At 46.4% G+C, this 13,480-nt stretch overlaps 2 protein-coding genes and 1 non-coding gene across 3 annotated transcripts; 1 reads left to right on the top strand and 2 right to left on the bottom strand.

Moving 5' to 3' along the window:
• Positions 1-3,463: 3,463 nt before the first annotated feature.
• TRNAM-CAU lies at positions 3,464-3,535 on the bottom strand. Its single transcript has one exon. It is a non-coding gene; the product is annotated as a tRNA-Met (tRNA).
• Positions 3,536-3,740: 205 nt separating this feature from the next.
• On the top strand, positions 3,741-11,091 carry ILF2 (interleukin enhancer binding factor 2). The gene is made up of 14 exons (XM_021682033.2): positions 3,741-3,830; positions 4,249-4,308; positions 4,506-4,548; positions 4,975-5,079; positions 5,672-5,749; positions 6,302-6,404; positions 7,251-7,316; positions 8,439-8,555; positions 9,041-9,119; positions 9,378-9,465; positions 9,859-9,920; positions 9,998-10,112; positions 10,333-10,423; positions 10,574-11,091. Exons 1-14 carry the CDS (start codon positions 3,826-3,828, stop codon positions 10,732-10,734), a joined length of 1,173 nt encoding a protein of 390 aa, XP_021537708.1. The 5' UTR covers positions 3,741-3,825; the 3' UTR covers positions 10,735-11,091.
• Positions 11,092-11,257: 166 nt separating this feature from the next.
• Positions 11,258-12,917, bottom strand: SNAPIN (SNAP associated protein). Its single transcript, XM_021682201.2, has 4 exons — positions 12,745-12,917; positions 12,460-12,506; positions 12,090-12,208; positions 11,258-11,835 (listed from the first exon to the last, which is right to left on the bottom strand). Exons 1-4 carry the CDS (start codon positions 12,888-12,890, stop codon positions 11,734-11,736), a joined length of 414 nt encoding a protein of 137 aa, XP_021537876.1. The 5' UTR covers positions 12,891-12,917; the 3' UTR covers positions 11,258-11,733.
• Positions 12,918-13,480: the final 563 nt, after the last annotated feature.

The following is a 13,480-nucleotide window of genomic DNA, read 5'->3' as shown; positions in this document are numbered from 1 at the left end:
TGTGTGTGTGTGTGTGTGTGTGTGTGTGTGTGTGTGTGTGTGTGTGTTAAGAACAGTTAACATGAGGGGCGCCTGGGTGGCTCAGTTGGTTAAGCGACTGCTTTCAGCTCAGGTCATGATCCTGGAGTCCCGGGATCGAGTCCCGCATCGGGCTCCCTGCTTGGCAGGGAGTCTGCTTCTCCCTCTGACCCTCCTCCCTCTCATTCTCTCTGTCTCAAATAAATAAATAAAATCTTAAAAAAAAAAAAAAAGAACAGTTAACATGAGATCTACCCTCTTAAAATTTTTTTAAATGCCCCCTTTATTTTTTTAAGTAAACTATCCCCAACTTGGAGCTGAAACTCACGTCCCCAAGACCAAGAGTCTCATGTGCTACCAACTGAGCCAGCCAGGTGACCCTCCTTTTTTTTTTTTTTTTTTTTAAGATTTTACTTATTTATTTGAGAGAGTGAGTAAGCAAGAGAGAGAAAGAGAATGAACAAGGGGAAGCGCAGAGGGAGAAGCAGGCTCCCCGCTGAGCAGGAGCCCAATGCCGCCTAGATCCCAGGACCCCAGGATCATGACCTGAGCTGAAGAAACCGACTGAGCCACCCAGGCGCACCCCGCTCTTAACAACTTTTTAAGTGCATAACATTGTTGACTACAGAGAGATGTTTTATAAGTAGAATCAATTGGACTTCAAGAAGAGAAGACAATATACAAATGACTGAAGTTTAGGTGACATTGACCCATTTGCTGAAGAGCTAAAGAAACAGGTTTTGAGTGTGTGGGGGGGGTGATAACAATTTTAGTTTGTTGGGTGTGAGGTGCCTGTAGAGCCCCAAGTGGAGGTGTTCAGTGTGCCATTGGATTAGTGGAGTGGAGCTCAGGAGAAATGACTACACCTAAAACCTAATTTAGTAATTGAGCCCCTCTTTCAACAATGGTGGACTGAACAATTTGCCTGAGCTGAAGATGACTAAAAATGTTGGATGAAATACTTTAAAAACTCAAAGCACTAATAAGACACTGAGGAATTATTGGTGTTGAGAACATGAAAGACAGGAAAGCATAGAGGTGAGACCAGCAGTAGGACTGCTTTTACCCTGGGGTCTTTTGCAGATGAGAACTGGAGGCAGAAAATGGGCTGTGTGGGGCAAATGAGACAAAAATTATAGTCCAAATGTCCCCAAAGGTGAGAAACCTGGCAAACCCATCTTCTGCTTTGGGGTTAGGATCCTGAAAGCTGTACTCCTGGGGGAAAACTTGGAGTCCAGTAAATCAGAAATAAATAGAAAATTCACACCCCAAAATATTAAAAAACCAAAATGAAGAATTAATAGGTTTAAGAGTAAGTCAGACTCAAGAGCAAGTAATGCAATGGAAGAAAGAATGAAGAAACTACCCAGAATGAAGCACGGATTAAAAGAGACAAGAGGGATACTGTGAAAAAATCTGACATACCTTTATTCAGAGCCCAGGAAGTAGGGGGAATAAAAAAGCCCCACAGATTCAAGAAGTTCAACAAACCTCAAGTAAGATTTAAAAAGTCCATATTTTGACCCATCAAGATGAAATAGCAGGAAATTAAATCAAAGGCAAAATCTTTAAAATAGAAAAAAAAGAGGATTGATTACCTTCAAAAGAGCAACCATTAGGTTGGCAAAAAAAAAATTTTTTTTTCACAGCAAAAATGGAGGCCAAAGATAGTAAAATAATATAGTAAATGCGCTGAAGGAAAATAACTTCCAAGCTAGAGTTCCTTATCCAGAGAAAATGTCCTTCAAAAACAAAGGTGAAAGGGGCACCTGGCTGGCTCAGTCGGTGGAGCCCTGATTCTTGATCTCAGGCTCGTGAGTTTGAGCCCCACTTTGGGCATAGAGCTTACTTTCAAAAAGGAAGAAAGAAAGAAAATATATACAGAATTTAAATAATGTACACATCTACATCTACCAAGAGAAACAGATGCATCTGGCCACACAAATCTTGTACAAAAATAAAGCAGCTGAATAAAGCAGCTTTATTCATAATGGCTCCAAAGTGTTAACAATCCAAATGTGTACCTGTGTGTCCCAGCCAGTTGGAGAATGGCTGAACAGGAAAGTCGATATATTTATGTAAGGGAATGCTGCTCTTAAATAAAAATCAACAAATTGCTGAGAAATGCAAAAACGTGGAAGAATCTTGAAACGTATCAAGCAAGAGAAACTAGACAAATAAAGAGCACATAACCTGGGTGGCTCAGTCGTTAAGTGTCTGCCTTCGGCGGCTCAGGTCATGGTCCCAGGGTCCCGGCATCGAGTCCCGCATCAGGCTCCCTGCTCGGTGGGACGCCTGCTTCTCCCTCTCCCGCTCCCCCTGCTTGTGTTCCTGCTCCGGCTATCTCTCTGTTAAATAGATAAATTAAAAAAAAAGAGAGAGAGAGAGAGAGAGAGAGTACATACAGTGTGAGTCCATTTATGTGAAGTTTAAGAACAGACAAACCTAATCTATGCTCATAGAAATCACAATCATGATTGCCTCTAGGGGCCGCCGGGTAAAGGGTCAAGAGCAAACTTTCTGAGGTGATAAAAATGTTCTTCGTCTTGGGTGATGGTTACATGGACGGAATACATTACTCAAAATTAATCGAGATGAAAGCTTAAGATCTGTGCATTTTGCTGTAATAAATTATACTAAAGTCCTTAAAAGAATTACACAACAACAATAGCATATAATGGGGGGGGGTGATAGTGGTAAACAATTAAATTATCCCTGCATTTTTTCACCAGGAGGGCAAAAGTATTGCACACAATTAGACCTTGCTAAGTCAAGGATGCATGTTGTAATTTTTATTTGAATCAACTGATTGACTGATGCAAAAAGGTGATTTTATTAAAGCATGGGGACAGGACCCGTGGGCAAAAAGAGCTGTTGCCGCAAGTTGTCATTTTTAGAGTACACTAAAAGAGTAGAAAAAGTGCCTAACCTCCAATTAACAAAGGCGGGGAAGGAAATAAACATAATCAGCGCAAAAGTAGGCGAGAAGCCCGAGAAAAAATGACTCAGGGGGGACAAAAGCAGCGACCCCGGGGGCGCCATTAGAACGTCGGGGACAGCGCCTGCGCACTCAGGCCGGGAGCCGCCTGCCCCTCGGGGGCGGGTCTGCAGGGAGAGCGGCGACCTTGCGCGGGCGCTGGCGGGTCCTTGTCCCCTCCCCTGCTCGCTCTTTCTGAACTGTCTTTCTAAAGGCTGCCTGTTTCACTTCTAGCCGGTCATCATCAGTGCTTTTCCCTCTGATTCAATCTGTATAATACGCTTCTCCTGCCTCAGGTTTCTGGCCTTCGGTGAACCCCCAGGCATGTAGTTTTGCCTAAAGTCCCTTCCTATTCCCTTCACTTGCTGATGGCAAAAACGGTTCTAAAGCCTGCATTTTTGAAGGAGGGAAAAGTAAGAGAGTGGTTATAATCACTTAAGAAAAGTAAACAGGAAAAGGAGCACTTCGTAGCAGAGGATGGTTTCGATCCATCGACCTCTGGGTTATGGGCCCAGCACGCTTCCGCTGCGCCACTCTGCTGTCTGGAAAAAAGCGTTTTCTGGATTCCTAAAGAAAGCTGTACCGTGCCTTCTCCATATCGCGCCATCTAGTGTCCAGTTAAAAAAAATTGTCGCTACTGTTAAATCTGTTCTTATTGGCTCGCAGACTGGTCTGCCAAAGTAAACCAATGGGCACTAGCGGCGGGGTAGGGCGGGAGCCAATCGCGCCAGAGTTTGTTGGGACGCGCCGACAAGCCGTGTCTCCAGTGTCTGCTCCTCTGAGGAGAGGGGCGGTTGGTGTGGCCTCCATTGTTCGGGTTTTAGGACGCCATGAGGTAAGGGCACTGGGGTGTTCGGAGCCGGGCTAGCGTATTTGCCCGAAAACTTTGGGGAGGTGGGCCGACGGGAGCCGGAATCCCCGAAGGGGCCGCGTGTCCGGGGGCTGCCTGAGGCCGGAGGGCGGCGGGCCGGGCAGACGGGCGCCGGGGCCGCGTCCCGACGGGGGATGGCGGCTCCGGGGGACGCAGGGTTTACCCCTCCGGCGGATCCGGGAGCGGCCGCTCTGGTCCCTGAGGCGTGTGGGCTGCCGCGTCCCGGGGCTCCGGGGGTGCTCATCCCAGGCACGCGGTGTCTGAGGCGGGCACTGGGAGTGAGGAGGGTGGAAGTGGGAGCGGGGCCCCTTGCGAACGACGTGCAGAGCCGCGGAGGTGCCTTCGGCGGAGTCAAAACAAGTGGAAATCTCTGCCTTTCTAGGGGTGACAGAGGCCGTGGTCGCGGCGGGCGCTTTGGGTCCCGAGGAGGCCCAGGAGGAGGGTGAGTGCCCGTTCTCGGCGTCCCTGCGTCGGTTAGCTTCCGTCAGCCGACTACGCCGTTTGTAGAGGACGCAGGCTTCCCGCTCTTGCGGTTTGGCGACGTCTCTCTTCGTGCGCTCCAGCTAAACGACTTCGGCCTCACGATGCTAAGCCCTTTGATTTTTTGATGAGTAATTTGGATTGTTTTTCTTGTTTTAGGTTCAGGCCCTTTGTGCCACATATTCCATTTGATTTCTATTTGGTGAGTACCTTGGCTCCTGGTCGCCACTGTTGACTTGCAGTTTCCTGGAACCCAGCATCTCTCTGTTGGTGAAGTGAACAGTGCTACGAGTCCAGAAAGGGATCAGGAATGGAGTTGGGGTTTTGAGTCAGCTGCGCGTGAACGCGGTGGCGAAGATAATTCTTTGGCTGCTGTTGACAGTAGCAGGACTGTAATCTTTGTTCTGAATAATTACCTGTGTGTCTGCTTTATCTGTTCACGTAAAAGCAGTGAGAGCTTAAATTATGGCCAGTCCTTCCCACAGGCATCCTGGTTTGAATATCTTAAGGAGTAAAAACAAGTATAGAATTTTCTATTTCCAGTCGTTTCTGTTGTGGCAATGGAGAAAATGATCTTCTTGTATAGTGCTTTTGGTAAATACTATGTCATTGTTTCTTTCTGGTTTAGTGTGAAATGGCCTTCCCCCGGGTCAAGCCAGCGCCTGATGAAACTTCCTTCAGTGAGGCTTTGCTGAAGAGGAATCAGGACCTTGCTCCTAATTCTGCTGAACAGGTATATTCTTTTGGCTTTCTTCCTGAGATTTGTCTAAGAAAGCTAGAGAAGTGACTAACTCCTGGTGAGGTTACTGTTACCAGAGTGTAAACTCCACAGAAGGCTTTAATTCTCCTCATTTCTCACTGTGGGTAGAGGGAGAGTGCCGGGTGGATTAGATAAACAGATTACATGTGTATTTATATCTTTTTTTTTAAAGATTTTTTACTTATTTATTTGACAGAGAGCAAGAGAGCACAAGCGGGGGGAAAGTAGAGGGAGAGGGTGAAGCAGGCTCCCCGCCGAGCAGGGAGCCCGACGTGGGACTCAGTCCCAGGACCCTGGGATCATGACCTGAGCGGAAGGCAGACGCTTAACGACTGAGCCACCCAGGCGCCCCTGCATTTATATCTTTATTGGGGAGACCTATCTTTGGGTCAGAAAGTTACTGTCTTCTGGCATATTCAAGGCCAGAAGGTCAGAGTGTTTTCAAAGCCCTATGTAGATATTGATTTCAGCTTGTGTAGAAGAGATTAGGGGAAAATACTCAAACTCTGAGAAGTTGCTTATAATTTTTCACTTTAGGGTATTTTTGTTTCCTGCTGTTTTTCAGGCCTCTATCCTTTCTCTGGTGACAAAAATAAACAATGTGATTGATAATTTGATTGTGGCTCCAGGGACATTTGAAGTGGTGAGTTTTTAATGATTCAGTCATGGAAAAGGGCAGCCTTGGTAGTGTGGGTAGTATTTCCTAGGTGCCCATATCTTAATTCGTCAGTTACTTATTTTCCAAAGCCAAGCCTAAAATAGGAAGGAAAGTACAGTGAATTCCTTTGTAGTGGTGATCTTGGGGACAAGACTTGTATCCGTGTTACCAGTTAGCCATAACGTATTAGGCTTTTCATGTGGTGGTTTTGGGATATGATTTGACTTCTGCTACTTCTAAATCTGGGTAATAATTGTGTTGTAATTGACTTCTGAGAGGAACTAGGCAGTCTTTTTTTTTTTTTTTAAGATTTTATTTATTTATTTGAGAGAGCATGAGTACGAGGGGGGACGGGGCAGAGGGACAAGCAGAATCCCTGCTGAGTGGGGAGCCCGATGCAGACAGATCCCAGGACCCTGAGACCACCACCCCAGATGAAGTCAGACTCAGATGCTTAACCAACAGCCACCCAGGCGCCCCTAGACAGTCTTTTTCACTTCTACATTTCCCCCCCGCCCGAAATCCCTTTTCCAACAGCAAATTGAAGAAGTCCGACAGGTGGGATCATATAAAAAGGGAACAATGACTACAGGACACAATGTGGCTGACCTGGTGGTAATCCTAAAGATTCTGCCAACATGTGAGTGTACCTTTTTCTGGCCACAGGAGCAGAGAGTTGAGTTTGAGGCATAGGGATCTTTAAAGCCCAAATTTCTTTTCTTTTTTTTTTTTAATATTTTATTTGATTATTTGAGAGAGTGAGAGAGAAAGAGCATGAGCCATGAGTGGTGGGGGGGGGGGAGGGGTTTGGCGGGGAGAAGTAGAGAGAGAAGCAGACTCCCCACTGAGCAGGGAGTCCGACACAGGGCTCCATCCCAGGACCCATGAGATCATGACCTGAGCCAAAGGCAATTAACCAACTGAGCCACCCAGGTGCCCCTAAAGCCCAAATTTCTTGTGAGAAAGATTTGTTTGGAAGACAAATGGGAAATTTATTTTCTTAACGTGTGTTGAGGTAATAAGGGACAAAGTCTGGACCACGTGTCCGAAAGAATGTATGGCCAGTTACTAAAGGGCAGTGTTTCTCATTTGGTGATTTTTGTCTCCCATGGGATATTTGGCAGTGTCTGGAGATAGTTTGGGCTACTGGCATCAAAGGAATAGAGATCAGTGCACAGGACATATTCTACTCTCCGACCCTCAAACAGAATTGTCCACCCCAAAATGGGATTAGTGCCACTGATGAGAAACCCTACTATTAAAAAAAAAAAAAAAAGGGTATGGGTATAGGAGGTATCCTGTTCCCTGAGCCTTCCAGTTTCTGTGTTCAAGTGTTAGTTTCCCCTTGTAAAAGTGTTTATTCTTGCTTGCCGTTGCTCCAACCTTGCATGTGGGGCAGAAATCAGAGGGTGGAGTAGTGTAGAGATGTATAGAAAGTCTTTAAATAGTTATATAATGTTCATGGTCTCTTTTTCTCTCAATCTAGTGGAAGCTGTTGCTGCCCTAGGGAACAAAGTTGTGGAAAGCCTAAGAGCACAGGATCCTTCTGAAGGTTTGAGTTTGTTGCTGAACATGTATTTAATGGTCACAGGAGCCAGGTGTATAATTACAAGTACACTTCTAACAAAGATAGGTCAGCCCAGAAGGAAGAGTGAATGTAGAGTTTTATGTTGGGGAAGTTTTGGGCAGCAATCTCTAGTGTTCAAAATCCTGTTCATCTTTACTTTTATTTACCTTTTTTTTTTTTTAAATGGTCAAGGCTACTGGTTTTTTTTTTTTTTTTTTTAATTTTTTTTAAAGATTTTATTTATTTATTTGACAGAGCAAGAGAGGGAGAGAGAGAAAGCACAAGTAGGGGGAGCACCAGAGGGAGAGGGAGAAGCAGACTTCCTTCTGAAGCAGGGAGCCTGATAAGGGACTTGATCCCAGGACCCTGGGATCATGACCTGAGCCAAAGGCAGACTCTTAACCATCTGAGCCACCCAAGCACCCTTACTTTTTTTTTTTTTTTTTTTTTTTTTTTTTTTTTTAAGATTTTACCTACTTAGCAGGGGGAGGAGCAGAGGAAGAGGGACAAGCAGACTGCATGCTGAGTGCAGAGCCAGATACAGACCTCGGTCCCACAACCCTGAGATCATGACCTGAGCTAAAATCAAGAGTCAGATATATAACCAGCTGAGCCACCCAGGCGCGCCTACTTTTTATTTTTTTAAAGTTTAAGCAATCTCTACACCCAACATGGGGCTTGAACTCACACCCCAGAGATCGAGAGTCCCATGCTCTACCCACTGAGCCAGCCAGGTGCCCCATCTCTTACTTTTAAAATTGTATTCTGAATCCTCATTCTGGACTCTTAATATTTTTTTAAAGATTTTATTTACTTATTTGAGCAAGAGTACTCGCTCGTTCACAGGGAAGAAGGGGTAGAGGGGGAGGGAGAGGGACAAGCAGACTCTGCGCCCAGTGCAGAGCCAACATGGGGGCTTGATCTCAGGACCCTGACATCAGGATCCAAGCCAAAACCGAGAGTCAGACGCCCAGTGGACTGAGTCACCTAGGCGCCCCTGGACTATTGCTATTTTTAAAAACCCGTCTGTTCCCCTACTCCCACTATAGATTTACCTCTGGTCATCTAAAGGAAATGGGGAAGTTACAGCTTTTGATTTTCTTTCAGTTTTGACCATGCTGACCAATGAAACTGGCTTTGAGATCAGTTCTTCTGATGCTACAGTGAAGATTCTCATCACAACAGTGCCACCCAATCTCCGAAAACTGGACCCAGAACTCCATTGTTAGTTTTTTTTTCTATTGCTGGGATAGTTGGGGGAAAATCAAAACATGGTATAAAGTTGTTGTTGAGTTTACTTATTAGCTTGTTGCTATTCCACGTGAAACTTTCTGGACCTAAGTTGACCAGACTTTGTTGTCTCCCTCTTTAGTAATGTGTGGAGTTTTACCAGCTCGCTAGTGAAATTGTCACAGGGGATGGCTAAGAAAGCAGCTGGAGTGGAGGACTTAAGAAGGACTGAGGAAATATTTATGGAGGGAGTAGGCTCTTGGAGAAAGTGGTGGATCTTGCATGCTTGTAGATTTGATTTGGGGGAGGAGTAGTGATTTTTGGACAAGTGATTCGCTTGCTGATCTGAGGAACATGGGGTGGTTTAAGAAATTAGGAAGTTATCCTGTCTTCCTTCCAAGTTCTTGGACTGTGGCAACGGGGTTTAATTGCTTAATAACGGGAGTGTTTCAGTGTGGCCTGTCCTGCTTGTCTTCTAGTGGATATCAAGGTGTTGCAGAGTGCCTTAGCAGCCATCAGACATGCCCGTTGGTTTGAGGAAAATGCTTCTCAGTCCACGTGAGTCACTATTTTGAGTTAAAATAATCTAATCCTTCTAATTAGTGGTGAGTAGCCAGATCCCCCATACTTCCTGTGTTAGAACTTTTTTGGCTGTAAGTCAGGGTTGTTTTTTGGTGGTGATGGTGGGGGCGGGTTAACTAATTTAGATTGAAAGAAACAGAATGTGTAGTTTTGGAAATAGCATCAGCTCTGTACCTCAGGGATGGAAGCACATGATCTTATTCCTTTTAATCTCTGGGTCCCTGTTACCTTCAGAGTTAAAGTTCTCATCAGACTGCTGAAAGACCTGAGGATTCGTTTTCCTGGCTTTGAGCCCCTCACACCCTGGATCCTTGACCTGCTCGTAAGTGAAGAAGGGCAATTGGGAGTTCCTGCTCATCCCTCTTTAACAGTAGTTATTCTGAAACCTATCAGGGTCTGAAATTTGGTGAAGCTGAAAATAACTTTCATGGTGGGCAGGTAATCCAGTAAATACTCAAGGTTTATTACTTCCTTAGGTTTTTGGAGTATTCAATTGAATGAGTAATTGGCTGCCCCTATGCCTTTTTGTTACTGATGTCATTTCAATAATGTGATGATGAGAGGAAATTACTGAATGAACAGCCATTTCAGAATGCTTCTGAACTTTATAGCTAGGCCTTAATAACCAGTTTTCTCTTTGATGGTTTAAAGTTTGAGCTTATTTGGCTAGATATGCTAAGTTTATGGCACACCTACCAGATTGTTTATTTTCCAGGGGCACTATGCCGTGATGAACAATCCCACCAGACAGCCTTTGGCCCTAAATGTGGCATACAGGTATAACAAGCTGCTTTGGGTTTGGGGCTGGATATAAGTTGTCTTCTGTGTTCTTTTAATGTTCTTGTGTGTTTCAGGCGTTGCTTACAGATTCTGGCTGCAGGACTGTTCCTGCCAGGGTCAGTGGGTATCACTGACCCCTGTGAGAGTGGTAACTTCAGAGTACACACAGTCATGACTCTGGAACAACAGGTATTGGGACAGCTCTGATATGGTCTGTTGTGCCCCACTCAACTACTCTAGGTCAGAAGGCAAAGGGAATATGGTCTTTAGGGGTCAGGATTTAGGGGTTCTCACAGACTTTCGTCTTGAAATTAAAGTTGTCTTCATCTTTTTTTTTCCATGAGAATGTTCATCAGATAAGGTACTTTGATTCATCCTGCTAGTTTACTCTCACTTTGCTCTCCTTTAGGACATGGTGTGCTACACAGCTCAGACTCTGGTCCGAATCCTCTCACATGGTGGTTTTCGGAAGATTCTTGGCCAGGAGGGTGATGCCAGCTGTGAGTGATCACTGTGGGTCAGGGGTTCTTTATGCTACTCTGTGGTCTGCAAAGAAGTACTGCACTACTCAGATGTCTTGATATTTCTACTGTGTAGATCACGACTTGTATGCTGGGCTACTTGGCCTGAAATCACTTTTTCTTTTCTAGATCTTGCTTCTGAAATATCTACCTGGGATGGAGTGATAGTGACACCTTCAGAAAAGGCTTATGAGAAGCCACCAGAGAAGAAGGAAGGGGAGGAAGAAGAGGAGAATACAGAAGAACCACCTCAAGGAGAGGAAGAGGAAAGCATGGAGACTCAGGAGTGACCTTCCTTTCTCTTCACCCCCTTTCTTTTCCAAGGGGAAGACTGCAGCCTAAGCTAACTGCTCCTGGGCTTTATATGGTGGCATTTCTGAGGGATAGGGGAGACAGGGAAAATAAACTCTATAGAAGGAAGTGTCATTCCACTGGGTTCTGATTGGCTCAGTAGCCAAAAGTCTCCCATTTATGACCTATGCCATCCATCATCTATAATGAAGCAGGATACCAGCTTTTCTTCCTAAGACTTCAGAGAACCCAGTTCCTGGAAACCTCTCTCAACCAGTATTTTGTTGTTGTGAACTGTTAGTGTCTGGATTTTTTTTTTTTTTTTCCTAAGAAAAAGATTAAAGTACTTCCTAGTAGGGCTCTTGGTCTTGTTTTTCCTTGGTATCTGGCAACCTTTTTTGCTTTCTGTATTCTTCAATGAAAGTGATACTTGAATCTTTTCATTGTAAACACTAGATCACAATTTCAAGCTATATTTGAATTAAAGTACAAAGACTCTTGGAACCTTTTCATATACCAGAGTAAACTAAAACACTGTTTAAGCATTTATTGGATTATATGGTTCTAGCTGTGCTGCTACTATATTCAAGCCAAGTGCAATCAACAAAAGAGGGTAGACAGGAGTCATTCCCTTGACTTTGCCTGCCGTCTTCTCCAAATCCTCTGTAAACATAAGGAAAAAAGCCACAAGTAGAGGACATGCAACAGAACAGAACTAGGCCTGAAGGTAGAGGAGCTAGGTCTTGAGTATGTAGAGGCCTCAGCTCATTCTTGGAAGCAAGAGCCATAATAAGTCCTTTGGGATCATTAGTCCTGCTGTATACAGGTTTCTTTGGGACCCCATATAAACAGGTAAGACTTAAGTGCTTCAAAGAGAAACAACAGGGCTGCCTTTTTGATGTCCCAAGGTCTGCAGGGAGTCCTGGAGGAAACAAGGCAGCTCCGGAACAGTACTTGTGCTACTCCGAGGCAATGCATGGGTGCCATCTTCTGGCCTGTTACTTGCTTGGGGAACCAGGCGGGTAAACTCCTGAATCCAGCATTGCCCTCCTGCGGGCTGTTTCCTTGGCCACGCTGTGGTTTAGCCTCCTCAGCCGTTCCTACAAGACAAGATTTGGAATTATAACTGCTCTTTGAAAGGCTTCAGCACTCCCTGTCAACTAGGTGCTGGAAGATACCTTGGGCTTGCTCCATCTCTAAGGAATGTAAGAATGTACAGGAGAGCAACTGGGTACTGAGAACAAGAGTTCTATCACACCTGACACTAGCTGACAACTCCCTTTCACTGTGTTAGGGACTTTGGGATGTCCCAGTGGACTTGTAAAGAATCCCTGCTGGCAGGGAATTCTTTTACCTGCGCATTCTGTAGAATGTTGTTGACCAAGACAACTCGCCGCCGGGCATTAAGGAGCTTCTTCACGTAGGGGTCGAGGTCCAGGGCCACTTTTTGATCCTCATTGATTTGGCACAGTTCTGGGGGATGGAAGGAAGGAGCAGCTAACACCTAATGGTTCCCTTCATGTTTGTAGGGAGAGCAGGCTGGTAAATGGGATGCAAACACGCCTGCACCCACACGGGCCGGCCACTAGAAATTCAGGAAAGCAGGAATCCACTGCAGCCCTGAAGCCCTGGAAGCATACGACCGAAACCCACCCCGAGCTCGGCTAAACATGAGGCCCTAAAAGTGTGTGGCAGTGTCGCTGGTCTAGGGGGTGCTTACTCACCAGTAGCTAGGTTGTCAATTTGTTCTCGTAGCTCTACCTGGCTCTCTCTGCAAAGAAGTACGAGGCCCACACTGTCACTTAATGGGACTCGAAAAACCCACTCCCCTAGGGACTCCCCAAGTGCCGGAGGAAGCCATCACCACCCGCGGCTTCCCGCCCACCGGCCGGGCCTCCCGCCAGTCCCACCCGGGACTCGCCCTTTCCGGCATAGGCCCCGCCCCTTCCGGCACACCCGCCTTTCCCCCGAGGAGCGTCCCCGCCCCGCCCCGCCCCTCCCTCTCGGACCTGACGGCGTGGACGTGGGAGTCCAGCTGCTGCACAGCCGGTCGCAGGAACTCGAGGAGCCCCTCGGCGAAGAGGTCGCGGCCTGCGGGACCCGCCACTGGGGTCCCTGCCCCGGACACAGCGGCGGAACCAGCCGCAGCCATCATGAGCAGCCCTTCCGCCGGGAACGTGCCGCGCGGGCCGCCGGGAACTGGAGTCGCGCTGAAGTGCGCCACCAGGGGGCGCCCAGGAGCTGCCGGCTGAACCCAGCCTGGGGACTTCTGGGAAACCGAGTCTCCGCGACCGGGGGCGGGGCGGGCGGAGCGGCAGTTCCTTGGAGGCCCCGGAGAGGCGGTGTTGGGGGGCGTCTCCAGACCGCGGGAGGGCTGGGAGGAGCCATTTTGGGGGCGGCTGTTTTTGGTGTACTGCAAAGGTGAAAAAGAAATGCTTGTCTCCCCGGTTGCGCTTAGCCCTCCCACGCTAACCAGATTGTATTCCTCGTATATATAGTTTCAGATTTCTAACTTTGAGAGTGTACTTTTTAATGGCACTATAGTGTCTACAAAACCGCATAGGAATATTATTAAGTCTTAAAAGGGAATGCAATTCTGATACATGCCACCATGCGGATGAGCTTTGGAGACTGCTGAGTGAAATAAGCAGAGCAGAAGGACAAATAACTGTTTGGTTATTACATGAAGTACCCAGAGGGGTCAAATTCATGAAGATAAAATGTGGTTTTAGGTCTCTATCAGAA

Source organism: Neomonachus schauinslandi, chromosome 6 (genome assembly GCF_002201575.2).
Source record: "Neomonachus schauinslandi chromosome 6, ASM220157v2, whole genome shotgun sequence".
Lineage (NCBI taxonomy): Eukaryota > Metazoa > Chordata > Mammalia > Carnivora > Phocidae > Neomonachus > Neomonachus schauinslandi.
Note: the sequence above shows the minus strand (reverse complement) of the source record. Positions and strands in the feature narration are given on the sequence as shown.